At 52.6% G+C, this 27,861-nt stretch overlaps 1 protein-coding gene across 1 annotated transcript in view; it reads left to right on the forward strand.

Moving 5' to 3' along the window:
• Positions 1 to 1,073: 1,073 nt before the first annotated feature.
• ZBTB17 (zinc finger and BTB domain containing 17) overlaps positions 1,074 to 27,861 on the forward strand; it is a 31,949-nt gene continuing 5,161 nt past the window's right edge. The window contains exons 1-3 of the mRNA XM_047082831.1: positions 1,074 to 1,176; positions 3,255 to 3,337; positions 26,657 to 26,863. Of these exons, the coding sequence (XP_046938787.1) occupies positions 26,659 to 26,863 (205 nt within the window). The 5' untranslated portion in view covers positions 1,074 to 1,176; positions 3,255 to 3,337; positions 26,657 to 26,658. The remainder of the gene's footprint in view (positions 1,177 to 3,254; positions 3,338 to 26,656; positions 26,864 to 27,861) is intronic.

Here is a 27,861-nt window from a genome sequence, read left to right on the forward strand (position 1 = left end):
CTCCAAGCTTATGGCCCCCTGATATACATCTGAAGGGTCTCATGACTAAGGTTTTATTAAATGGTAATAAATGGCATTTCCCTAGCAACAGCTAGCCCCTCAAGGTCCCGGAAAACTTACTTACAAAAATACCTTAGGGACTCACTCTATCCCTGACTGCCCCCCCCCCCCAACCTGAGGGTATATAATGAGTTACCCGTCAGGACCCCAGTGCAGCTCTTCCTGCCCACGGGTCCAGTCCCCGTGTTTTAATAAAATCACCTTTTTGCACCAAAGATGTCTTCAAGAATTCTTTCTTGGCTGTTGGCTCCGGACCACCCCACCATCACCCCAAAACCTCATCAAAACACATACGACAAAAAGACAAGGGAGCAAAGGCGTTCAGGATGGTGACAAGAGTGTGGTTAACATTCATGGGAAATCAACAGGATCAGAAGTGAAGAAAGGAGAGAGCCCACGAACTGTGAGGAAATAGAGAAGTCAATGGCCTAGAGGTGCTTTAAAGTTGGAAAGAGGCCAGAGAAGGACTGTTCACGTCTGCAGACACTTTTTTTTTGTTTCTAGCACCCTCATTCACACCCAGGCTAATCCTGGCTCTGCCCTAAATAGAGAACGGGGTAATGATTGGCTCAGAAGGTAGAAAAACATAAATGGGGATCTGCTGCTTTGGAGCCACACAACTGGTTCACATCTCTGCTCCACCACCTGTAAGATACGTGACAATGGGCAATTCGTTCAACCTTCCTGGGCCTCCGTTTTCTCTTCTTCAAAAGGGGGAGAAAAAAGCCTAACCCCACGGTTAGTGAGAAGATTTAAGGAGATCATGCGCGTAAAGCGCTAAACAGTGCCTGGCACACAGTAAGCGCTGAACGCGGAGAAGCTGTTACTGTTATGTTTGGAACAGAAAACCAAGGAAGGGTTACAATGAGGACAATTCTAAGTGCCGAAGTACTGTGTAATACAGAACTTCTGGGCAGGTAGGCGCATGCGCCTGTCCGCGGTCCTCGGCCGGCGCGGGCGCTGCGCATGCGCCGGAAGTTGCAGCCGGGAAGCCGGCGAGGTCGGTTCCGCCCGACTCTGACATGGCGGCGCCCTTTGTCTGCTCTGAAGTGCCGTCCCCGGCCTTCTCGCGGCCGTGATGCACCTCCCTCTACGGTGGGGTCCGGGACATGGCAGGTGAGGGCCAACAGACGCCCGGGGCCCGGGGAGTCCCGGGAGCCGGGCGGAGGCGGTGAAGGATGGGGCGCAGCGGGACGCCGGGGACGGTTGTGTGGGGGAGGGGAGGGAAGTGGAATGGGAAGGGAACCGGGATTGGGGGGTGACCCCGCGGGGCAAGGGGTTGCGGGGCAGCCGCCAGGCGAGCGAGCGCTGAGGGGGCGAGCGGACCGGCAGTTCCCGCGAGGGAGCGCGAATCGCCTCCCGGCTTGGGTGACACCCCGGCTGGTAGCATCTCCGCCCCCGCCGCCCGGCTGTCACCGTCCCTTGACCTCGCGCGCCGTGGCGGGTGGTCGTTCTGCGGCCGCAGCGTGGCGCGGTGTCGGGGCAGCTCGCGTCGGCGCGTCGGGGGCAGGAGGGCACGGGCTTGCCGGATCAGGAGGTGTTGGCAGAGTGGGAGGTCCATACTGCCCCTGTACAGGATTATTTCATTCATTCCTTCCTTCCACCCGCGGCGGCTAGGCACCTGATAGGTTGTGAGGCTAGAGCGAGTGCGCCAGACAGACTTGATCCTGGTGGAGTGGTTGAAAGTGTGAACTGTGGAGCCAGGCAGCCCGGGTTTGGATCCGGACTCGGTGCTTGCCGGCTGTGTCCTGAAACACGTGAGGTTCTCGCTGTCTGCCCCGGTTTCCTCATCCTTAAAGCAGAGATGGTAATAAAACCTGCCCCCTAAGGTTGTTCTAAAGATTAAATAAGGTAACAGGTGCAAGGTGTGGAGAACCCTTCCTAGCATAACGTAAATGCTGTGTGTGTGTGTTGCTGTGACTGTTCGTTTCGTGGTCATCCCCCAGAGCTCAGAGACTCATGTGGGAGCCGTGGACATAAATACGTGGTTCTGAAACTGCCCTGAAGGAAGAAAAGCATAAAAGTTCTCCTTGCTCGGGAAACAGAGTAGAGGCACCTCACTCAGTCTAGGCGGATCCAGGGAGGCTTTCTCTCCCCAGGAGGCTGAGACCTAACGGACGCAAGAAAAGGGGGAGGATTCTCACCTGAAGACGGGAGTTTGTGAGAAAGTTTAGGGGCTACTGGCATAACTGAATTGAGTTCTCTGCCCTAGAGACAGAGACAAGAGGTAGGACTAAAGAAGCAGGCTGTGGCCTGGTCCTGTGGGACCTTGTGAACCTAGTTAAGGGCTTTTAAGTTTTAGGTTAATGGAAAGCCATGTAAGAATCAGATGTGTGGATTAGAAAGATCACCTGTTTATGTGGAGGAGGCGTTAAAGGGAGCAGGCCTGGAGACCCGTTGAGAGGCTGCTAGAAGAATCCAGGTGAGAAATGAGGGTGGTCTTGAGTTAGGTTAGAGGCAGAGGGTGGGGAGAGAGGTTTTGGAGAACTGGCAAAACTCGGTGGTTACGTAGATGAGCAAGGAGAACTTTTATGCTTTTCTTCCTTCAGGGCAGTATCAGAATCACGTATTTGTGTCTGTGGCTCCTAGGGGCAGAGAGGTGTCGGGACTGACCTCACACTTGTGACCCACAGGTGGTGGTGCCACTCAGTGTGATAGGGAACAGGACGGGGAGTAGCTGTGAGAAGGGAAGATACGTTTAGTTTTGAACACGTTGAAAGCAGGTGCCTGTGGAACAGTCAAGTGGGACTATACAGTGGCGAGCTAGAAGTCGTCCTCCATCAAAAGTCACTGAGGTTGTGGGAGTGGGTGTGCTCACCTAGGGCAAGAGTATATTTCATGGGAAAGCAAGAGTGTCTGAGACCCCCCGGAGGGATGCTAATGCTGTAGCAATGCGGTAACTTGGGCACAGCCTTGTCGCTCTTGCTTTTCAGCATTGTGTTATGTCTTTCTGGTAAGCAGGGGTGTGTGAGGGCTGGGAGAGGGTTCACTCATCTTTGTGTCCCGGGTGGCCGGCACAGGGTCCGGCACGCAGCAGGCCGATAGTGATCCAAACGAACTTGTACTGAGGACTGACTTTGTGCCGGGCTCTGAATTTGCCTGTGTTTCATGGATGAGTGAAAAAGGGCGGCTTTAAGGGAGCAGGTGCCTTGCAGGTTCTCATCCGATTTTCTACTTGGGTGTCTTTGATTCAGGTGATGAGCTGGAGGAGGAGAGCCAAGCTGGAGTTTACGCAAACTGTCAGAAAAGAGTAGCCTGGGCTCCTTGGAAATCTGAGGTATGTCGGTAATGCTCAAGGATGAAACAAACCAGAAGGTCAGCTCGCTTGTCCTTCTCCTCTAGGCTCAGCGCGATTCAAATCACCCTTTCAAGGCAGCTTTTTCTTTCAAGCTATACAGTGAGGACAGTATGCGAGTGTGGTTGGGAGATTGTTGCTGTCATTATTCGTGGTTTACCAATGAAGACCAGACTAGGTTAATCACTGGGCAAATGCTCACACCTTGCTTTAATCAAATACAACCTAACATGCTCCAGCCAAGCAATCCCAAAATACAGTGGCTGAAACAAACTCGAAATTTACTCCTCTCCTCTTGATAATCTAGAAGTAGGCAGTCCAGAGTTGGTAGGGCATCCTGCTCTGTTCTGTGAAGTATCCGGAAATGGGGTTCTAGTGATCATGTGGCTCTCCTTGCTCAAACCCAGATCTCCGTCTCCTGGTCCAAGCTGGCCGCTCCAGCCCCCGCCATTATTGTCTGCACCTCATCTGGCAGACAGTGGGGAGTACATGTTCATTCCTTTTAAGGTTCTAATGTTTAAAGATCTGTATTCTTGTACAGCATGTCCCCAAACATAAGCATCTGGTGTACCACCAAAGAACGAATCATGACTGTCCCAAAGCTGGAGGGAAAGCTGGCTAAGGGAGCCTGCTTGGTCCCTGTGTGACTGGATTGCTGACCCTGGGGCTTGGGCCCAGCCTGAGGGAACGTCCCCTGTATTGGTGACAGAGGGCTGGGCGTTCTCCCCAAGGCAGACTGCTCTGGCTTGCTTGGGCACAGGGAGTCCTGGCTTGTTAATGCATTCAGTGCTTCCTGTGCCCAGCAGGTCAGACGCCATGCCAGGTGCTAGCTAGGGAAGACTGGATCCTGGGAGCAAGGAGCTCTTAGCCGTGTGGGTCATCACCATATAACACAAGGAACACTACAGGGGTCTATTCCCAAGTGTGAGGCGATCCAGGGGAAGGATGACTGATGGTGGAAGGCTCTGCTGACATGGGGGCGGGGAGATCCAGACTGAACAACGTGTTTGGGTTGACATTTGTGAAGCTCCCCTTGTAGGCAGTGAGGACTCTGGTGTTAGGTGTGAATCTCTGTTTAGTGGCTCTGTATCCTGAGGGCCAGTTATGTCACTGCTGTGCCTCAGTTTCCTCCTCTGTCAGATAGGGATAACAGTACCTACACCACAGAATTGTTTTGAGAATTCCCTGTGGGGAAGCTGGGTTGTGTCCTCGCTCAAGGCAGGAATTATCCCGATTGTCCAGAGGGGATCAGCGACCGCTCTGGGAGTTCTGCCAAGCTCTCTGATTAAAGGGGTCCATCTGTGGATTCTCAGAGACCGTACTCTGAATGGTCTGGTGAGGGGTCCTTTGGGAAGAGAAGGATTGCCTCTGCCTGTTGAATTCCCATAAGCTCAAATGCTGCTGGGAAGCCTTCTCTGGGCCCTGCCCGGTCACCCACCCAGCTGAGGGTAGAGCTCCTCCTCCGTTGATTTCTTAGCATCCTGCACTGATGTCTCAATGCATTCCTACCTCACGGGATAATCCTAGGTTTCTCCGTCTCCCCGTTGGCCCGTTGGCATCGTGCAGGCGGGGACGGGGCTTGTTTCTTCCGGTCCCTGGCACATAGCTGGTGCTCAGTAGACATGCTTGGGTGGATGAATGATCAGCCTTGGCTGGCTAGGGAGGAACCAGCAGTCAGGTTGGAGAGAACCCCAGCGTGATGTGGGGTTGGCATGCTGTTGATTAAAGACAGGAGAAACCTGACGGTTTATGTGGTATCTGGCTGGAGTAGGGGTGTAAAATAAAATGGTGACCTGTGAGATTTGACAGTTTAGGCCAGAAGATAGTTCCTCTGTCTTTTTCTAGTAGAGCATGGTTTCTCAACTTTGATTTTTTTTTCAATTTTTATTTTTTAATGTTCATTTGTTTTTGAGAGTGAGAGAGACAGAGTGCGAGTGGGGAAGGGGCAGAGAGAAAGGGAAACACGGAATTGTTTCCCTGAAGTGGGCTCTAGGCTCCCAGCTGTCAGCACAGAGCCTGACATGGGGCTCAAACTCACCACAAGATTCATGCCCTGAGCCGAAGTCGGATGTTTAACCGACGAAGTCGCCCAGGCAGCCCCTTCTCAATCTTGGTGTTACCGACATTCAGAGCTGCGTAAATCTTTGTTGTGAGCTGTCCTGTGCACTTCGGGATGGTTCTAGCATCCCTGGTCTCCACCCATAGATGCCTGTAATACTCACCTACCTCACCAGCTGTGACGATGAAACATGACTCCGGACATTGCCAAACATCTCCTGGGGCCAGATGGTCTCCCGCTAGAAGCCTGCAGTGTAGGGTACTGGTTAGAAGTCAGACATACCTGGACTCTTACTCGTTCTTATACCCACTAGATGTGCCTCTGGACAAAATACTTGGTCTCTCCAAGCCTCAGTTTCTTCCGTTGTAAAATGGGGTTACTGATGACCTCACACATAACTTTATTGGCTGGAATTATTGATGAGGTGATGAATGTGAAATGCTTAGTCGGGTCCCTGACTCCATAATTGGTAACTGGTGTTATTATGTGTTAGGAGAAGAGGACCCTTGAGAGGGTCAAAAAAGAGCGTGCACAATTGTGGAAGAAAAAAAATGTTTGGTATAGGAATACGTACAAGGTACAAAAGTTAGAAGGTTCCAAAGAATGCCTTGTGGGGAGGCGAGTCACCCTTCCATACCTGACCCAGTTCCCCTCCCAGAGAACTGTTAATGGTATCTGTGGATCCTTCCAGAGCTATTCCATGCATGTATATGTCTCTGTGTGTATCTAGGGAGGACCATTTTGTAAGCGTTGAGTGGTTTGATTTTGTTTACAGACACTGAGCTCCTGCGTGTAGAAGGGCAGCCTCTGTGGGCGGGGCTTCAGGGTTTTACTAGTTTGCCACATAAAAGACCAGGTGGCTCACTCTTTACCGTCCTGAAATTCCTCGAAGGATGGTGCTTGCGCGGGTGGTCACAAAAGGGAGGGACCCAGCCTGAGAGAAAATGAAAAACTCCAGATACGTTTGTGTGCACAAAGCATGTTGTCCTGGAGACCACTCCCTCCTTCCTTTGCTGGCCACGGTTTCTAAATGACTGAAATAACAGAGGTCGAAGCGTAAGCATTTACTGAGCGGTTTCCGCACTTGCTGAGGACGTGTGCGCTGTCGGCACAGGTACCCGGCCCTCTCGTGGGTCCCCCGCCACCAGTAGCTACCCATCCAAGGGCCAGTGAAAGTAGACCTCCGGGCTGTAATCGCCACGGATTCATGCAGAAAACCGGGGCTTGGGCTCTGGGCTCGGAGAGTCAAGCCTGCTTGTCAGGAACTGGAGAGATGTAAGCCTTGAACTTCCAAGGAAGGAAGCAGAGGGCCTGGTTAGAAGTGGGAGTTGCTCAGTCCTGTCTAAACAGCCGCCTGCGGAGGCTCGGGGGTGGCGGTTCCCGCTGAGGGCGGGACCACCCCGAAAGCAGGTGCAGTGGGTTCCTGGTAACATCAGAAGCCTCCTCTGACATCTTGACGACTGCAGCTGACACTGCCGTGTGACAAAAGGGGGGCCATTGAGAGTAGATCCTGTGAGCCCTCATCACAGGAGAAAATTGTTTTCCTTCTTTTTTTTTTTTTAAGTTTATTTACTTATTTTGAGAGAGAGAGCACGAGCAGGGGAGGGGCAGAGAGAGGGAGAGAGGGAGGGAGGGAGAGAGAGAGAGAGAGGGAGGGAGGGAGGGAAGGAGGGAGAGAGAGAGAATGAGAATCCCAAGCAGGCTCCACGCTGTCAGCACAGAGCCCAACTCAGGGCTTGAACTCACGAACTGGGAGATCATGACCTGAGCCGAAACCAAGAGTCAGCCCCTTAGCCAACTGAGCCACCCAGGTGCCCCTCTTTATTTTTCTTGTATCTCTGTGAGAAGGAGGATGTCAGCTGCACCTGTTGTGATCACACATCACCATATATGGCAACTCAGACGAGCTGTACACGTTAAACTTACCCAGTGATGTATGTCAATTATTTCTCAGTAAAGCTGGAACCCACCCCCCCCCCAAAAAAAAAGAAAGAAAAAGCACTCAGCTTTTGTCATAAGAGGTCTGGCAGTAGAACCTGTTCCCCCCACCCCACCCACACCACTTCCTATGCTGGAACTGTTATTAATCAAAGCAGCCACTTTCCTGTCCCGAATGGGAGGCACTGGTGCCCAGCGGGAAGCTGTTTCTCCAGGCGCTCCGAGCCTGGTGTGCAGCACGTCCCATTTCGGTAGTCTTGGCAGTGGGGGGCCCCCGTCAGGGACTTTCCTGGTTTACTGTAACTCAGCTGCCCAAGTTCATGCCTCGAAACATTGTTTAGGGGCGCCCGGGTGTCTCGGTTAAGCGTCTGACTCTTGGTTTCGGTTCAGGTCACGATCTCACGGTTTGTGGGTTTGAGCCTTGCATGGGGCTCTGTGCTGGCAGTGTGGAGCCTGCTTGGGATTCTCTCTCTCCCCCTCTGTCTCTCTCTGCCCCACCCCTGCTCACCCTCTCTTTCCCTCTCTCAAAATAAATAACATTTAAAAACAAAAACATTGTTTAAAGTCAGAAAGAACATTGTTTAATTTTGTAAGTTGTTTTTTGTTAAATATTGAGTAGATACAAAGAAATATATACAGCATGAAGAATAGATACAAGGAAACCCATGTACCCATGGCTCCATTTACAAATAAGAATGTTACCGTTTGTTACCTTTGGAACACCCCTCCCTGATCCTATCCTGTCCTGCCCCCGCCCCCAGCTCATCACAGTTTTGCTTTTATCATTCTCTTTACAGTTTCAACCACGTGTGTTTGTATTGCTAAACAATGTGTTGTCTCATTTTGCATGTTTTTGTTTTGTGTTATTTATTTTTTTTTGAGAGAGAGAGAGAGAGAGAGAGCGTGCACATGAGCAGGGGAGGGGCAGAGAGAGAGGGAGATGTGCTCGGACCTGGAGCCTGTCTGAGCTTGCAGCACTGAGCCGGACGCGGGGCTTGAACTCACCAACTGTGAGATCGTGACCTGAGTCGAAGTCCGACACTCAACCGAATGAGCCACCCAGGCACCCCTCATTTTGCATGTTTTGAACTCAATATAATCATGTTGTTTTCTTTAGTTTCTTAAATTGTTGGCTTAATATGGGTTCTTGAGAGTGATGCATGTTGCCTGTAGTTGTATTTCACTTTCACGGATAAAGTTCCCTTGCAGGAGAATTTACTTATCCTTTCTCTTGCTAGCGGACTTCTGGGTTGTTGAGTGTTTTGCTGAGACGGTGTTGCTGTGAGCATTCCTGGCCCCCCCCCCCCCCCCCCCCCCGTGCAGCTTCTGCAGGGTGCACCCTCAGGAGTGTGGCTGAATCTCAGGGTGTGTGACCTTCAGCCCAACCAAATAATGCCTAACGTTTCCAAAGTGCCTTCCCCCGTTTACAGTTCAACTGAAAATTCTGTTTGTTTCACATCCTCCCAACTCTGGTTTTATTAGACTCTAAAAATTTTTCGTAATCTGGGGCACCTGGGTGGCTCAGTGGGTTAAGCAACTAACTGACTTCAGCTCAGGCCATGATCTCACGGTTCATGGGTTCAAGCCCCGTGTCAGGCTCTGTGCTGACAGCTCAGAGCCTGGAGCCTGCTTCGCATTCTGTGTCTCCCTCTCTCTCTCTGTTCCTCCCCTGCTCATTCTCTGTCTCTCAAAAATAAATAAACGTTAAAAAAAGTTTTTTTTAATTTCTAGTAATCTGATGGGAATGACGTCTTGTGTGCTTTTGATTTGCATTTTCATGATTATTAGTGGGCTAAGCATCTTTTCATATACTTATGAAAATTCTTGTTTAACGAGGTCCCACACCCAATGTGGGGCTTGAACTCACGACCCTGAGAGTAAGAGGCATGTGCTCGTCTGACTGAGCCAGCCAGGTGTCCCTTGTATACTTATTCAGGTTTCAGCTGCTGTGAAAAAGCTGCTTAAATCTTTTGCTTATTTCTCTACTGGGTTGTCGATTTTATTTCATTTTATTTATTAATGTTTATTTGTTTTTGAGACAATGTGAGAGACAGAGTACAAGCAGTGGAGGGGCAGACAGAGGGAGACACAGAATCCGAAGCAGGCTCCAGGCTCTGAGCTGTCGGCACAGAGCCCGACGCGGGGCTCAAACTCACAAACCGCGAGATCATGACCTGAACTGAAGTCGGTCGCTCAACTGACTGAGCCACCCGGGCTCCCCTGTCTTTTTATTGTATATGGATTTCTTGTTGTTTTTGGTTTTTGTTTTGTAGACTGGCCCTTTGTCGGTTATATGTGTTGTACCTGTCCGTTTCCTCCTGTTTGTTGCTTTTCACTGTGGTTTTTTTTTAAACAAATTCTTAATTTTAATGTTTATCATTTTTTTTCTTTTATGGTTTGCACTTTCTGTTCCTTTTAAGAACTTCCTTCCTACTTTATAAAAATATTCCCCTGTATGTTGTCGTCCAGACATTTTTTGATTTTGCCTTTTACGTTACGGTCTTTAGTCCATTTAAAATTATTTTTGTGTATGCTATGAGATAGGGGGCTGATTTCTTTTTTCCTTTTTCAAAAATCTCATTATTTAAAACAACTTTTAAGCTTTTTTAATGTTTATTCACTTTTGAGAGAGAGAGCGCATGAGCTGGGGAGGGGCAGAGAGAGGGAGGGAGGCACAGATCTGAGCTGTTGGCACAGAGCCTGATGCGGGGCTGGAACCCAAGAGCAGCATGATCATGACCTGAGCCAAAGTCGGACACTCAGCTGAGTCACCCAGGCACACCTAAAATTTTTTTTTTAATTTTTTTTTCAATGTTTATTTATTTTTGGGACAGAGAGAGACAGAGCATGAACGGGGGAGGGGCAGAGAGAGAGGGAGACACAGAATCGGAAACAGGCTCCAGGCTCTGAGCCATCAGCCCAGAGCCTGACGCGGGGCTTGAACTCACGGACCGCGAGATCGTGACCTGGCTGAAGTCGGACACCCAACCGACTGCGCCACCCAGGCGCCCCTAAAATTTTTTTAATGTTTATTTTTGAGAGAGACAGCATGAGTGGGGGAGGGGCAGGGGGGGGGAGAGAGAGAGAGTCCGTCCAAAGCAGGCTCCAGGCTCTGAACTGTCGGCCCAGAACCTGATGGGGGGCTCATCAGGGGGCCCCCCTGATGGGGGGTGAGATCATGACCTGAGCTGAAGTTGGACGCTTAACCGTCTGAGCCATGCTCCCCCCCAATTTTTTTTTAATGTTTATTTATTTTTGAAGGAGAGATAGAGTGTTAGTGGGTGGGGAGCAGAGAGAGAGACACACAGAATCTGAAAGAGGCTCCAGGCTCTGAGCTGTCAGCACAGAACCCCGACGCGGGGCTCGAACCCACGAACCGCGAGATCATGACCTGAGCCGAAGTTGGCCGCTCAACCGACTGAGCCACCCAGGTGCCCCCCCCATCTTCATTTTAGATCGTGCTTGTCAAATTCCATAAAAAGTTGTTGGGATCCTTTATTAGAATTGTTTTGGAATTTATTCCATATCAATTTGGATAGAGTTGGCATTTTTATGATGTTCAAGTCTTTCATGAACATGGTATATCTTCCAGTTTACATAAATCACCAAAGTCTAACTTTAGTCACTGTCTTCACAGCCTACTGTCAAACAAAGACCTTAGCACACTTTAATTCCCATCACTCCCTCCTTTTATTCTATTGGTGTGCATTTTAGTTCTTTTTTTAAATTTTGGAAGATGCCATTAGTTCAGTATTGTTTGGATTCACTCACTTATTATTGACTACTTTAGTTGGTCCTCATTCTTTCTTGCATTTAATATTTTCATTCTGGGATCACTTTTTGTCTCCCTGAAGTATATCTTTTATAATGTGTGAGTTTGGGCTATCATCTATTTGGGGGCTTTCTAGTGTTTACCAGTTCTGGGGGGGGGGGGGAGGGGATTTTACCTGCCAAGATTTTGGTACAGGCAGTTTCTGTGCAGTCTTTTTTCCATTGACTTATCCTTTGTGGCTCCAGCTTTATTCTGGAGGATTCTCACACGAGACCTCCCTCCTTAGGAGGGAGGGAGAACTTGAGCCCGCTCAGTTCTGCAGGTGCCTTCGATACCCACCCTCAAAGCTCCACTTGCTCTCTGGATTCCAGCCTTTGCTGAATTTTGTTTGACCTCTCAGTGTTCCTCACTGACTTGCCGGTTCTTTGATGCATTTAAAAAAAAATGTCTCACAGTTTTCCTTCAGCATTTGTAGTTGTTTGCTGTGAGACTTGGCCTGGTTACCTGGTGTGCCACGATTCCAGAAATCAGGATGTTTCCGAGTTTTAATCCTGTGTTTCCTCTGGCAGCAGGAAACACTGGAGATTAGAACTAAGACTTAGGGATGTGCGCTAAGGGTTTTCGTAAGATGTTTTGTAACACTCATTAGTATAAGGCGAAGGAGTTGGTAAGTGCCAATTAATGACAGAATTTGCCCTTTGGGGACAGACTAAGGGTCTTTTGAGGCTGGCACTCCATGTCTGCGGAGGTTTTGTCCTTTTCTGAAGTGGAAAGAGCACATCTTTAGAGTATGATGGACTTGGCCTTGAATCTGGGCGTGTCAGTGAGAGCTGGGTCAGCTGACAACCTCTCAGCCTTGGTTTGCTCATCTGCACAGTGGGGGTGATCAGATTAACACTCTTCTCTGGGGATTACTGCGGGTAGTGATGACGTAGCATGTATTCTGGAACACGATGCAGGCAGGCAGGCAGCTACAGCAGCTATCAGTTATTCCCTTTGACGGCATTTTCTCCACGTGCCGCTGCCCTTTGGAAATGACGAGCCTGTGATCTTGGTAACCTCCCAGTTGTTTCACGTGGTGGAGCTGATTACATATTAGCAAGGCTGTTTTCTCCGGGCACAGGCACACGGTCCCCCCCCACAGTCCTTTACCAGGACTCACAGTTTTTCCCAGCTGGGCGAAATCCCCATCCGATTGGGAAATCGCCGCATCTGTACCGTGGGCTCTCTGATCAGCTACTCACATCCAAGCATTAGTTTTTACCCAACCAACGAATGCATTAAAAATTCCCATCAGTATCAGCAGGCCGCCATCTAGACAAAATGTACCATTTCATGATCCTGAGAACACGCCCTGGCCCGCAGTGGAAACTGTCAGTCTTTTAGATTTTTGCCCGCCCTGTTCTGGAAGTGGTATCTCGTACTTCTTTATATTTCTTTATTAGGCTGAATGTCTTTTTTTCTGTATAGAATACATTGACCACCTGTGTTTCTTTTGTGAATTGCCTCGTCATTTCCTTGACTCATTTTTCTGTTGGGAGATTTTTTTTTTCTTGTTAATTTTTAATAGCTTTATTGAGGTACCCATGCAGCACCCATTTAAAGCGTACAGTTGGGGTGCTGGGTGGCTCAGTTGGTGAAGCAGCTGACTTCGGCTCAGGTCATGATCTCACGTCTCGTGGGTTTGAGCCCCACATCGGGCTCTGTGCTGACTGCTCAGAGCCTGGAGCCTGCTTTGGATTCTGTGTCTCCCTGTCTCTGTCCCTCCCTCACTCACACTGTCTGCCTGCCTCTCTCTCTCTCTCTCAAAAATAAACATTAAAAAAAAAGTGTACAATTAAATGGCTTGCAGTATATTCCCAGAGTTGCACGACTATCACCTCTCTCTATTTTCAGAACATTTGTATTATCTCGAAAGAAACCCATTACCAGTCACTCTTTGTTTCCCTCTGTCTCCCTGAGCCCTAGTAGGCAGTCATTATCTATCCTTATGGATATGCCTGTTCCGGGCATTTCATGTGAATGGAATCCTGTAACTTGTGGTCTTTTGGCTGCCTTCATTTAGCATAATATTTTCCAGGTTCATTCATGTTGTAGCATATATTTTTACTTTTTGTTTTGTTTAAGTAACCTTGACGCCCAGTGTGGAGCTCAACGTGGGGCTTGAACTCATGACCCTGCGATCAAGACCTGAGCTGAGCTCACGAGTCAGATTCTTAACAGACTGAGCCACCCAGGCACCCCTTTATCATTACTTTTTTATTGTCCAGTATTCTATTGCCTGGACCCACCACGTTTTATTTATCCATCAGTTGACGGACATTTGGGTTGTTTCCACCTTTTGACTATTACAAGTAATGCTGCCGTGAACATTTGTGTACAAGCTTTTACGGGGACATAACGTTTTCATTGTTGTTTGTATGAGGAGCCTTTTGTATAACAAGAGTGTTAACTCTTATTTGCAACATAGGCTGCAAATATTCACCCCTAATTTATATTTACATTTGGGAAGTTGAGAAGATAAGGGTAAAATGATGAAACAGAACGTTTAGGGGCACCTGGCTGGCCTGGGTCAGTGGTGCGTGTGGCTCTTGATCTCAGGGTTGTGAGTTTGAGCCCCGTGTTGCATGTAGAGATTACATAAAAATAAACTCTTAAAAAAAAAAAAGGAACAGAACATTTAGAATGCTGACCAGTCTTCCATACTTCTAAGAATTAAGTGTATGTGCCGACTTCCCCCACTGTGGCCCCAGTAAGTGGCCCCTTGGGGCTGGTCTGCATACCTCAGAGGGCTGCTGCAAGCTCTCTTTCTGTACCTGTTTGTGTCTCTCTCAGGCCTTAGGACCGGGAAACAGGAACCAGGCAGCAACTAGGGGTGCTTTCCAAGTTTCTCTCGGAAGCTCCCACTCCAAAGCGACTGGCTGAAAAACCACCAGCGTTTGCGAGTCAATCAATCGTTAAAAGGCTTCCAGCAGCTTTGCTGATTCACGGCTGTTGCAGGTGGAGGGGATTGGAGGGGCTGGAGGTCAGCCAGAGCTGTTTGTTCAAGGGCAAGCGCTGGGGCCCTGAGCTTCCTGAATCCTCCCAGGGCTGTTGTCCAGAAACTGTTCTAGAGCTGCCCTTTAGCAGCTGGAGTTGAGGAGCACAGCAGTTTTAAAAAACCATTGGAGGGGCGCCTGGGTGGCTCCGTTGGTTAAGTGGCCGACTTCGGCTCAGGTCATGATCTTACACTCCGTGAGTTCGAGCCCCGCGTCGGGCTCTGTGCTGACAGCTCAGAGCCTGGAGCCCGCTTCAGATTCTGTGTCTCCCTCTCTCTCTGCCCCTCCCCTGCTCATGCTCTGTCTCTCTGTGTCTCAAAAATAAATAAAAACATTAAAAAAAATTAAAAAAAAAATCATTGGAAATGGAGACATTGAGTTCTTGACCACTTGTTATCCAGGCCTAACATAACCCAAAATAGCCCTCTAAAATATCCTTGTACTCATTTAGTTTTCCTCAGTCAAGTTTTACAAAATATTTTCAGTCGAACCAACTATCTGGAATAGTAAGTAGACAATTTGGTGCTGGCTTCTGCTGTGCATAGTTCTGTATCCGAATATATATGTCCTGTGTAGCTCTTGTCCATCTCAAGATTTCCCATACAGGGAAGGTTTTTGTTTTTTTAAATGTTTGATTTTGCGAGGGAGAGTGTGAGTGGGGGAGGAGCAGAGAGGGAGGAGGACAGAGGATCCAAAGCAGGTTCTGCACTGACAGCACAGAGCCCGATGAAGGGCTCGAACCCACGAACTGCAAACTCATGGCCTGAGCCAAAGTCAGATGCTCAACAGACTGAGCCACCCAGGCGTCCTCCAATATAGGGAAAGTTTTTTTTTTTAATTTTTTCTTTTTAACCTTTATTTCTTTTTGAGACAGAGAGAGACAGAGCATGAACGGGGGAGGGTCAGAGAGAGAGGGAGACACAGAATCTGAAACAGGCTCCAGGCTCTGAGCTGTCAGCACAGAGCCCGACGCGGGGCTTGAACTCACGGACCGCGAGATTGTGACCTGAGCCAAAGTCGGACGCTTAACTGAGTGAGCCACCCAGGCGCCCCGTATAGGGAAAGTTTTAAATGAAAGTCTGCTCAGTGCTGGGTTACAGTCTCATTTTTGTCGCTCGCTTAGTATCTGTTATACATTTGTCATCTGGCAGTCTTATTGGTGAAAGCATTTATTCAACATTTATTAAATCTTCACACTAGAAGGGATCTTAGCAGTCACGAATCCTAGTGAGGAAACAAGCCGAGGAAAAGTCACGTGAAATGCATGTGCTACGTTGAAGTCTGAATACATCCACTCCCAAACAGTTGGCACTCAACTTCCTTTTTCCTTTTGGCTTGGGTCCCAACCCTGACTAGTATCATGGGACAACTAATCCTTCCTTTGGGATTGTCATGTTCTACCTGCTTTCTCAATGAAAGCCCCGGTGTTCCTCCAGAATCATCGTGTTCTTTGCAGAGAGCAGGTAGGTGACTTTTGCCATCAAGGATGAGCACTGCAGCCTGTGTTTTGGTAAGCATTGCCATTTGCAGGGCCTTTTCCTTGTCGTCTTTCATTTCATGGGGGCCTGGTGAGATTTCACATCTTCTTTGAGAAGAAGTTGGCATCAGATTCCCCTTTCTCCTTCGGTATCGCTAGCGTGGGTTCACGTGCAGCTGGAATGATGGTCGCCGGCAGCCGCGTTATGCAGCGGGAACTTGTATCCTCATCATCCCCATTTCAGGAAAGGAACCCGAGGTGCTCGGCCCGCTTTGGTTTGATGCCGAGGCAGGAGGGGGTGACTGGGGCCAGGGGTCCGGCAAGTCCCTGAGGCCGCACGCAGAGCTGCGTGTGAGCCTCTCTGGAAGGTCATCACGGCGTCCGAGCGGCTCGGCCGCACCTGGCAAAGGCCGCCGGCTGCTCTTCTAGGGGATTTTCACTTTTGTCCCCGTAAGGAATTTCTACTCATAAAGATTTCTCAGGTGACACATTCATTGTGCAAATTACCATAATTTTCCATTTCCCCTATGAGAAATGTTTTCCCGTTGAGAAGTTTTGAGTCACCAGGTCTCGTAGAAAATGTCTTAGAGGTTTTATAGTAAAGAGAAATGAAGGCGCTCAGGCATTGTGGACACTGTCTTTCTCCTTTCTTCCTTCTTCCTTTTTTTTACTTGGTTTGACTTTGTTAATGGCTAACATTTAGAAGTGGTAAAAGAGAATGCAGAAAGGATGTGCCCTGGCAAGTACAGCTCCTTCCTGCCCTTGCCCTGCTCCTCCGAGGGCCCCTCCCCTGTGTCTTGTACTTCTGGTGACATATGAGCTAGGATGTCACAGCCTGGGCTGATGGTTTTGCACAGACCGCACGGCCCGGCTTCCCCTAGGAAGGGTCAGGTTCCGAGTGTGTTAAGGGACTTTGAGCCGCTCCGAGAAGAGGTACTCAACATTTTTCAAAGGATGTTACAATGTTTAATGGGCAGGCCATTTGCACGGGTTGCCCTGAAAGGTCCGTGTGAATGTGTGCACCCTCCTGGTGCCAGCTGGGGGTGACATTGCCTCATTTTTCCCATCCCAAGGGTCCAGCACTGTGGGACTTTCTAACCGCTTTTTCTGCTTCTGGCCCTTCCTCTTTGAGTCTGTTCTCCATACTGATGCAGCCAGAGTGACCTTTCAGAAATGTGAACCTCACCGCGGCCCCCCCTTGCTCAAACCCCCGGCAAGGCTCCCGACGGCCAGGCATGAACGCGGGGTCCTGGCACGGTGGGCATGGCCCTGTGTGCCTGGCTCTGGCCTGTCCCTCCAGCTGCATTTCTCACCACGTTTTCCACTCAGTCATTTCTCTTGGGATGCTGAGGTGTGCTGTCCCTCCCCCACCTGGTCCCGAGCCCGTGCACCAGTTTTTCTCCTGAACGCACCCCGTTGCGTATGCTGTCCTCTTCTCTGAACATCCTTCTTGCCTTTGTTCGTGTGTCTTGTTGGCTGTGACCAGGTACCGTATCCTCCTGTGGCACCCCTTCAGAACTCAGCAGAGGATGGCGACGGGGTCTGGAACCTTCTCCCCGGTGAAAGGTCCATGAAGGTGGGCTTCTAGGCCTGACCTTGTTCCCGGGGGGCCGCCAGCTCCCATCAGGTCACCTGCACTGGGCAGTCCTCTGCGGTTGGTTTCAAGTATAAGTCTGCTACACTGTCCCCTCGGCCACCACATGTGAAGTTTAGACCCCCGAATCCAACCGTAGTTAACCTCAGTGGGCAACCCGCCTCAGGCTTTCTGCCGAAGAGACACAGTAACAGAGGCCTCACAGCAGAAGTTTGAAGCCAGATGGACACAACGCCCGAAACCTGAGTGCCCTTTTGTCACGTTGGACCAGGCCGTGGCTCCCTCCTCTCTGTCCCCCTGCTGTGGAGAGGAGCCGCGTGCCTCAATGGCAAAGGGGGCTCGCTTGGGATAACCTGGTTTGGTTTGTTTTAATTCATTTTTTCCCCTTTTTGTTCAACTGTGTATCAGTCACAGACCTGTGTTAAGAGAAATGGGCTGCTTGGGTGGCTTACTCAAGCGTCTGACTCTCGGTTTCACCTCAGGTCATGATCTCCTGTTTTTGTGGGTTTGAGCCCTGCGTGGGCAGTGCAGAGCCTGCTTGGGATTCTCCCTCTCCCCCCCCTCCCCCCCCCTCCCCCCCCCTCCCCCCCCCTCCCCCCCCCTCCCCCCCCCTCCCCCCCCTCCCCCCCTCTCCCCCCCTCTCCCCCCCTCTCCCCCCCTCTCCCCCCCTCTCCCCCCCTCTCCCCCCCTCTCCCCCCCTCTCCCCCTCTCTCCCCCTCCCCCGCTCATGCTGTCTCTCTCTCAAAATAAATAAACTTAAAAAAAAAAGATGTAATATTTGATTCTACCTTTGCCTGTATTTGTGCAGTATGACCTGTTATTTCTCTGTCTCTCTTTTTTAAAGTTTATTTTTGAGAGAGAGAGAGTACGAGCGCCCTGTGGGGGAGGGGCAGAGAGAGAGAGAAGGGGAGAGAGAGTCCCAAGCAGGTTCCGCACTGTCAGTGCGGAGCCCGACGCGGGGCTCGAACTCACAAACCACAAGATCTTGACCTGAGCCAAAACCAAGAGTTGGACGCTTAACTGACCGAACCACCCAGCACCCCTGTGTTGTGTCTTTAGCCCTCACAGTGGTGTGGTGGTTTTCCTGGTGAATGGGTGAGCAGCCTAGAACCCGGAGAAGCTTGCCTGAGGCCACCCTGGCAAGACCGGAGCCAGGATTCATTTGCACATCCTTTGATCTGAATCTGCTGGTGTCTCCTCTTCTTTGTCCAGTATGTGCTCCCATGGGGACCCCGGTCCGCCCTGGTCCTGTGTTTGTCACCACCGGCCCTCCTGTGGCCGTCTCAGCCGGTACACCAGCCTCGCTCGTCGCCTCAGGGAATGGCCCCAAGCACTCGGCCAGTTTCTCAGAGAACAATTTAGAGTCCTCCTTGACTCCTTTCTTTCCTGGCATCAGCTGACTGTTGTCTCTACCGCCTGCCTGGGTGCGGGGCCTCCATTGCTTGCCTCTCCCTGCCTCCCTGCTGTTCCTCTGTCCCCTCCTGCCTCCTTCACGCCCCTCTGCACCCAGTCCCCTGGGGTCCCCAGTGCACTTAGAAGAAACTCCAAAGCCCGACTTGCCTCTGATCAACCTGAGTGATCTCCGCCTCTGCCGCTGCCCGCCCCGTGCCCCCCCCCCTCCCCCCAGCTTCCTCCTTTCCAGGCGCCCAGCCCCTTTGTCAAGGTCATGCCTGTCTCAGGGCCTTTGGGTTTACTCTTCCTTGTTCCTGCAACAGTCTCTGGGCTTCTACGGCAACAATGTGGCTTTCTCTTCCACTTCATTCAGGTCTTGGCTTAAACATCACCTCCTCAGAGAGGCCTTCCTTGACTGTTTTCTTAAATATGAAACAGCCTCTGCCTCTCGTCTCCTCATCTTCTTGCACCTTCTTCACAACACTTAACACGTGAGATTGTATATCATATTTATTACCCGCCCTCCCCCGAGGCCTTGTAGCTCTAATGTACAGGCACAGAGCAGACACTCCTCCAGTGTCTGTGAAAGGCTGTTGTCTCTGGGTCTGTTTCCCGATTTAGGGGCTCAGGACCCTTAGAGGGGAAGGTGATAGTTAGGTAGCCACGCAGCTGTATTGCGCGCCCCCCCCCCCCCCGGTTCTCTGTATATTGAAGGAGATTTCTCATTCTTACAACCTCTCAAATGCACAGAGATGCTGTTGTGATTAGTAGGAGGGAAATGATTTTTCATAGTGGTCTTTGTCTATTATTTTCTCCATTAACAAGCACCGGAAGTACGATTATCATCTCAGGAGGGTCCTCAGAATATTTGACCTCGAGTTAGTCACACTCAAAAAGTCCAGGAATAGGGGCGCCTGGGCAGCTCAGTCAGTTGGGCTTCTGACTCTTGATTTCAGCTCAGATCATGAGCTCATGGTTTGTGGCTTCGGGCTGTGCATTTATAGCGTGGAGCCTGCTTGCTATTCTCTGTCTCCCTCTCTCTGTCCATCCCCATCCCCCACTTGCATGTGTGCATGCTCTCTCAAAATAAATAAACATTAAAAAAAAAAAAAAAAGGCCAGGAATCACCTACCTCTCTGTACAGGCCTCTTCCCCGACTTGATTTGTAATCGTGTGATGCCAAGGTCCTGGGGTCAGTGCTGTCAACAGCTGTGAGGAGGAAGTCAGTCTGTCCCACCAGCAGTGAGTTTATTAAACCAGGGGAGACCAGGCAAAGTAGCAGCCTTGTTTCAGGCTATGTCAGTGCTCAGGGAGTATTGGGGTGGAGGGGCCGGGGGGTGTGTTGGGAGAATGATAAAATGCCACCAAGTCCCACATATTCTGATTTTGTCTTTTTTGGAAGCAAAGCCCTTAACTCACCCTCTGTCAAGCTCTTAAGAGTGCCCAGAGCAGGTCCTAGCATGATGGATTCTGAACTGGCATGGGCACGCCGGGATCTGGGACAGCCCTTTCCTCAGGGCCGGCCAACCTTCCCACCGGGCCACATTCCTGGAGCGGTGGGCTCCATCGGGGGTCAGGGAAGGGGATGCCTGTTCCCTGTTCAGAAGCGTGGTTAAGTGTTCAAGATAATGGGGGTTGTAGAATTTGAAAAGCAGAGGCAGTTGTACAGTTTAACTTTATATTTAGGTATTATTTTTAGAGTTTTAAAAATCCGTGGTTTTTTTGTCACACGGACTTCAAAGAAAATGCTACTGAATCTTGGCTGGTGGGAACGTGTAGAGGGCAGCAGTTGATTTTCAGAGTGGGGCCATTACCCAGTGGAAGATGAAGTATCAGAATCTGGGCCTGTTGGGAAGGCCAAGTCCGTTTGCGTGTTCACCCTAAAGGGGAAATTGATTTTTAAAAGTTTGAGAAACACAAGCTTAATATCAGAGCCGTCCTTGCCGGGCAAAGAGGAAGGTGCTAGAAGAGCTGGTTTTGTTGGCATCTGCCCCTCTGCCACGTTGTGCTGGAAAGGGACAGCTCGTCACACTGGGCGGGCGGGTGGGTGGGCGGGCTGGGCCGGGCCGGGCCGGCAGGTCTCACAGTTACAAGGCTGGCCTGCTGTGACCTTCCATGTCTTTGGCCTGAGTTTGTGTGCGCTCAGCTGTAGACGGGATCTACCTGTGTTTCTAGAAGATCTGGAATGCCGAGCGACTGGAAGCTGAAGGGTGATCCTTCTTACCTGCCCCCGGACATGACACGGCTGTGTCACGTCCGGGCCTGCACCCGGGCACGTTGTGTTCTGGGAGCTGGGGACTGCTGTTTCTCAAGGCCAGCGTCTCCTCGCGGTAGGCCAGTTGTTTCCTGGCTTGGTGGCTTCCCTCTGCGTGCAGTTCGGTGCTTGCTAATAACCCGGGTAATATTTCACGTTTGACAGGTGCCCCTTTGACTCTGAGATGGGGCGGTGCTATGTGGACCCACTTAGAGCTGTGGGCAGGTGCTCCAGCCTTCACCCGGCAGCACCCGTGGGGCTTAACAGAGCAGTTGTTCAATATAAAGTGCTTCCCCCACAGAGAAAGTAGCTCTGGATGGTTCTTGCCCAGTGCTCCTCCCTTCACGCCTTCCCTCTCTTAATGTTAATTGGGCTCTGGGATTTTTCCAGATTGCTTTTAGAAAGAATAATGGGTTATGATTACAACTTCCTAACAAGGTCAAGTCACTAAATAGTTACCGGGTGCACCCAAGGTACCCAGCATAAAAGGATATGTAGAAACCATCTGATACGATCTTCGGCCTAAAAATACAGCCATAGTTTGCATCTTTCTTTCCTGGTAGCGTTCGTTTCTGAGTGTTTACCGTATGTCAGGCACTGTACAGGTGCTGTGCTTACATTTATCTCCTGTAAGCCTGTAACACACGTGGGAAGTGGTCCCACTGGCCCCGTTTTGCCAGGGGAGGAGCTTTGCTGGAGACGCACGGCTGGTGTGGGTGGCAGAAGCTGGACTCGGGTCCCACCTGGCCCGACCCCAGAGGCCCTGTCGCTGCGGTGCTGAACTGCCTCTCGCCTCCTGGAGTCCCGGAGGCCGCGGTGCGGAACTTGACTCTCAGAGTGGCCGTGTTCTTAGTTCTCAGTTGGTCGGGTGGTGCCGTGCGCGTGTTGAAGAGACGTCGTGAGTGCCATTTCGTCGTGGGTGGGGGCGGGGGCGTGGGGACCTGGGATCCAGATTTTGTTGAATTGCTTGCATTTCACCACCCAAGGAGAAGCCCTTCTTATGGCCTCATCTGCTTGCGGATGTTTGGGAACTGCGGGAACGGGAGGGACCGTGTTTGCCGTGGCCAGCCCCCCGCACACCCCACTCGAGTCCGCTGAAACCTGACAGACACCCAGTGAGAGAGGCCAGGAGCGTGCTTGGAAATAACCCCATCTCTGCAGGCTTGAGTGTAGCACCTGTCCCTCTCTCTTTTCTTACTGAAAGTTGTGTCAACTTTGGAGAAATGGTACCGTACGGAAGTATATGGATTGTGTGTGTGTGATTTAGATAATACATCTAGGTGTGTCCAAGTAAAGAGACGGAATGCTCTCAGGGTCTCAGAAGACCTCTGCTTGCCCCTCCTGCCATCCGGACAGAACCATCGTCCTGGGTGTTCTGGTACTCACTGCCTTCACGGTTTTGCCGGCTGGGTCCGCTCTCCCTCGCTGGGAGCAACCACCTTGAAACTCAGTGACTTCAACTATTGGCGGTTTGTTACTTCTCCCGATGTTGGGGGTTGACTGGGCAGTTTCTTTTGTTCCATGAGGCGTTGAGGTCGTTCATGTGACTGTTTAATAGCTGGCCTGGAAGGTCCAGGAAAGTTCTCTCATACTGCTGTCAGCCAGGGCCTCCGAGTTCATCGTGTGCCTCTGGAGGCCCCTCCACGTGTCTTGTCTCTCCAGCAGGCACAGTCCCTGCCTCTTGGTGAGAGTCATCACAGGGCCCCCACCTGCAGTTGGAATCTTCTGGCACAGGGGGAGCGGTTGGCGGCCATCCCGAGAAGGGTGCCCACGCCGTCCGTCCGTGTCCGGTCGCTTAGTCGGGCCTGTTGGGAATCATGCCCCAGGCGCTCTCCAGGTCCCTTTTCGTCCCCGAATGAATTCTTTGTGGGGCAGGCCGGGGCTGTACATCCAGCCAGGTTGGTGGCTGTCCCCAGAGCCTGGGAAGTCGGCCCCGTTCCGCAGGGATAACCACAGAGCAGCTGGTGGCGTCCTGGGGAAGGTGCCCGAGTGCAGTGAGTGAGTGGAAGGTCAGGCCAGTTTCTTGAGTGGGCCAGTCGGGTGCCGGTTTGGGGCTTCATCTTCTACATCTAACGTGAGGACTTTGTGGGCTCTGTTCTGTTTGCATTTTCTCTAGTTCGAAGCTCTTAGGGTCTTCTAGTAGTTTTCTCTAAGGCCCACCTTTATTGCTCGAAAGCAAGGAGAAAGAAGGCAGCAGGGGCCCCCCACACTTTGGCCTGAGCGAAGGCATCGCAGAGCCGGCCAGGGGCCGGGGGAACCGCACTCGAGCACTGACGCTGGTGACCAGAGGCGGCTGGGCTGTTGCTCTTGTACCATTTCAGGTCTCTCCTCAGACGGTGACTCCGAGTGTGCGCGGGGGTGGACAGCCGCCCGGGCCCGCGGGACCCACGCATGTGGCTGTGCGGCCCAGGCAGGTGCGGGGTCTCCACGCCCTCACCTCTTCCTGGAGCCTCTAAACCTGGCCGGATCGCGGTGGGGTCCTGTCTCCATGGAGTGTAAAAGAGGAAACAGGACACAGTGGGAGGACTGCCGTGATCATTCTAGAGCATTTCATGCCACCTCTGGTGCCCCTGTTCTCGCTCAGCCCCTCTGAGGGAAGGGCCCGGCCAGCTGGCCCCTCACCTGCTTGCCACATCACCTTGAGGAGACAGGGGCTGGTGGAGCTTTCTAGCAGGCTGGGCCAGCTGGTGGAGGCAGCTGGGGGCCTCTGAGCCCCATCTGGGGGGGCGGGTTGTGGCCTGCCTGTGGGCACCCCCGCTGAGCCCGAGCCCCCACGGCTGCGCTCGCCCTCCCCGGGGCTGATGGCAGGACTGGGCTTGTGAGCCTGGTGTGGCCGGCGCCGCCTTCTTTCTCTTCCTTCCTTGTCCTTCCCCCTCACATTCCCCGTTTCTTTCGCTGCTTCCTCTCTTATCCTCTCCCCTTTTCTCTCTTCCATTTCTTTCTTTGATTTTGTTAGAACAGGTGCCCTTTAGGAGTGTTTCTCTGTTGGGACAGCTTTGGGACAGCTACAGAGGACTCTGGAGACCCCCACACCCATGTTTGGGGAGGAGCCCACTTCTGGGCGGCAGCTGGCAGCGGAAGAGCGTGGTTAGCGTTGGGGAGGGGACATTCCCCGTGGGCACCTCTGCTCTCCTGGGGGTGGGGGACACTGGAGGTACCGGGCCACCAGCCACCCTCTCCCAGGACCTTTACTGGCCCCCCCACAGCCTCTGAAATGAAAGCCCCTGCCCACCCCCATGTCCAGCCCCAGGAGAGCCTGCTTCGTGCCCTTTCCCTGGAAGCTGAGGCCGTACGGCGGCACGATGGCTCCTCGCGGCCTTGGGTGCCCTGCCACCCCGGACTGATCGGCCCCTTCCACCCTGTTGGCCGGGAGTCTCTTCTCAGGTTTACTTTCGCAGCAAGTTAGGTCGCGTTCCAAGCTGGAGGGCGAGGGCCCTGGGACCAGCTCTGTGCCTCGGGGGTGGGTGGGTGGGTGGGGGTGGGGTGTCAGCTGATGCCCCCTGGTGGTTTGTGTACCTGGGAGACCCTTCCTCCCAGCTCAGTTTTCGGGTTGGCTGCTGGCGAAGGCGAGGGAGCTCCGAATGGGCTTACCCTGAAGCTGATGGAACATCTGCCCCCTAGGCCTCTGGTTGTCCTCCCTTCTGCTCTCCAGACGCGCTTCACCTGGGCCTCAGAGGACACAGGCAGCGACTGGTGACTGGGGCTCGGGGGCTGCCCGTGCTCCCACGCACTCACCTGTCTGCTCAAGTGCCTTTTTCTGTCGTGAGAGGACAGCTGTACGGGTGAGCCGGCCCAGGCCTCTCCTTGCCACCTGCCTTTGGTTCCACGTATGCCGGGCCTGGACTGAACTGCTTTCAGATGCTAGGCCTGAGTGCCCTGGCCTAGGTGTTTAACCCGCGGACTGGACATTGGTTCTTGTCCATGTTCTCCAGAAACAGAAAGGTTTCTGGAGAAAGCAGACACCTTCCTTCCCCGCTTTTTCCAGAGATGAAAGACAGAGAAGGATGCCTTCACAGGTGTCGCGTGTCAGCCGTGGCCTTTGCTTTGGTGGCTCCCTGCTGCTGCTGGCTGGCTCGGCTCCAGAGCGGGTTGCTCAGTGGACACCGAAGGCCTCCCCTCTGGACTCCAGGGCCGGCTCCTGGCGCTTCCCTGCTGACTCGCGCTCCAGCCATTGGCACCGCGACGGAACGGAGAACCGGGAAGCCGTGGCTCTGTCTGGGAGCTTGTGTGTGGAGGCTGGGACCAAAGGACCGTCCTGGGGACGTCGGAGGGAGGGAAAGGGTGTTTCTGGGTCCCCAGCAACAGCTTCTCTGAACTCGTGGCTCAGAGGAAGGCTGGCACGTGGGGCGCACAGTCTGTTGCCATTGCCACATCCCCCCCTTACTCCTTGGAGCCCCGCCTGCCGCGCGGCGACTTCCCCCAGCTCCGCAAATACGTGGCCCCGCTTCTGAACCGTTTCCAGACACCACAGGGTGGGTGGGCTTTTGGTCCTTCGGGGCTGATCTGCGCTGGCTAAGCCCCTCGTGTGGAGGCGTGGCTTTCCTCGTGGCTCCTCGCGGCGGCCCGACCGCCATACATGGTCACTGCGGCTGCAGCAGCACCGGTGACTCACCCCCAGGAGGCTGATTTAACTGAACAGCAGGAGCCAGTGAGGGGCTGCTGCACCCTGGGGGCTGGGAGCCCCAAAGTGTCGTTCTCACCTGCCCGGAAACAGCCCGGGGGCAGCTCCGAGCAGGCCCAGACCTCGGATGCCGGGCCAGGGCACCGACAGCCTGGTCCTGGTGGATCAACGTGATGCGGTCCCAGGAGTGGGGCGTTGACTTTTATTTTGAAGTTGGGTCTTTCTTGAACTGAGGGCCCGCTGCTTTCCCTATAAAATGCTGGTCTTGAGACTGACTCTGGTGTGGTGCTGCTGGGGAGGAGAGGGCTGCTTTAGATACTTATTTAGTCACGGCCTGTGGTAGTTCGTGATTGTTGGGCGCCGGGCCATGGAATTTTTCTGAGCATTTTCGCGTGAGACTGTTGGGATTTCCAGGCCTTTGTGTGAGGCCTCTGGCAGAGAAACTGCAGCCAGCCCAGCAGCTCTTGGGGTCAGGGCCAGAGCTATTCCTCCTCCGGGGACAGCCTGGAGACGGTTCTGGAGGCAGAGGACCTTATGCAGTTTCCTGAGCCTGTGAATCAGAGAGAGAGAGAGAGGGAGAGGGAGAGGGAGAGAGAGATCCCTCTCTCCTGGACTTTGCCAGAGCCCTGTGGGTGCAGCGGGAGAGGGTCCATTGCTGAAATGCCGGGTGACGAGACATCTGTCACCTGTGCGTGGCAGAATGGGAAAAGTAAGAACAAAGTAGAAAGGTTTTCAAGGCCAAATGTATCGAATTGAAAGAGCTGTCCTTTTTTTCTAAAATTATGTCATGCGTTGTTTTCATTAAAAAAATGTTAAACTGACCATGTCTTTTTCTTAAATGCTCACCGCAATCCGTGTTTTGTGTTTGTTTTTTGATTTTTTTTTTTTAATGTTTGTTACCTGGCAGAACGCAAAGGTGGCCGTTTTGTGTTGGTCCCTCCATGCTTGCGGTTGGGAACTTTGCTGGCCAGTAAACCCGGGGCTCTAGGAGCTTTGGCTTGCAGAGGAAGTCTGGAGTGATTTTACCCCTTGTGGATTTGTTTGAATTCTCCCCATCTCCCCCCTCATTTCTCACCTGGGAATTTGGGGGGGCGACTGTCAGGCTGGCTGGCCCCCTGTCTCTGTGCTAACGCAAAGGCCCTTTGGCTCTCCCCAGCCATGGACTTTCCCCAGCACAGCCAGCACGTCTTGGAGCAGCTGAACCAGCAGCGGCAGCTGGGGCTTCTGTGTGACTGCACTTTTGTGGTGGACGGTGTTGACTTCAAGGCCCACAAAGCAGTGCTGGCGGCCTGCAGCGAGTACTTCAAGATGCTCTTCGTGGACCAGAAGGACGTGGTGCACCTGGACATCAGTAACGCGGCAGGTACCCCGTTGGGTCCAGGGCCAGGCTCCGTGAGGGTCGGGGGCCGTGGCTGGCTCTGCGCCGCGCACGGCCCTCCCGGGAGCGGCCCCTCCGAGGCGTCAGGTGCACAGGCCGCCCACACGGGTGCTGCCACGAGTGTATGAGCACCAAGCTCCTACCGCATTCTCGACCGGGAGCCGGGTGGTAAGAGGAGAACTGACGAGGGAGGGCTCACTCTCAGCCGGAGTGAACTAGGACAGGCTCGTCAAGAGGGACAGAGAACAGGTGGGCTCTCGGCCCCCGACCCCTTCCCATTGCTGAGTCGGTCCCGAACCCCTACTCCAGTGCTAACTATGATGGAGATGGGAGGGGTGTCAGGAAACCTTGCAGTTGAGGAAGGAACGGGGCCTGGATTTGGCTCTGGCCCGGAACCGCATGACGCGCCATGGGAAGGTCAGGGCAAAGTGCCGTGCCCCCATCTTACCGGTACGGAAGCTGAGACCCAGAGAGGTCAGGTGACTGGCCTGGAGGTCAGATACTTCGTGGCAGAGCCCTGAGGAAAGCCAGTGCCGACACCCTCGTGTTGGGGCGCCCTCCGGTGGTAGGGTGCAGCGGCTGGCCAGAGCTTACCCTGGGGGGGGGGGGGTGTTCCCACTGCCGTCCTCTGTGCAGGGTAGAGGTTTACACCCTGGTCCTCCGTGCAGGGCGGGTGTTTTTCCTCTCGGTTCTCTGTTCACACCCTCTGTCCTTGGTGCAGGGTGGGCGTTCACCCCCGCTGTCCCCCGTGCAGGGCGGCCATCGTACCCCCTGCCCTGTGCGGGTGTGCTTCATCTCGGAGGCCGCCGTCTGGGCCGAGGACCCCCAGGCTGTCCGCCTACCTGCCAGCACGGGAGATGGGGGGACGGCGGCCCGCCACTCCACTTTTCCCAAATCCCTGGATCCTGCGACCGAGTGGAGTGGCAGAGCCGGCTGGAAAAGCCAGGCCCCGCGAGGTCCGTGATGGCTGTCTGTGTCCTTGG

Source organism: Lynx rufus, unplaced genomic scaffold (genome assembly GCF_022079265.1).
Source record: "Lynx rufus isolate CCGP_SWC_20201006 ecotype Redwood Valley unplaced genomic scaffold, mLynRuf1.p SCAF_2, whole genome shotgun sequence".
NCBI lineage: Eukaryota > Metazoa > Chordata > Mammalia > Carnivora > Felidae > Lynx > Lynx rufus.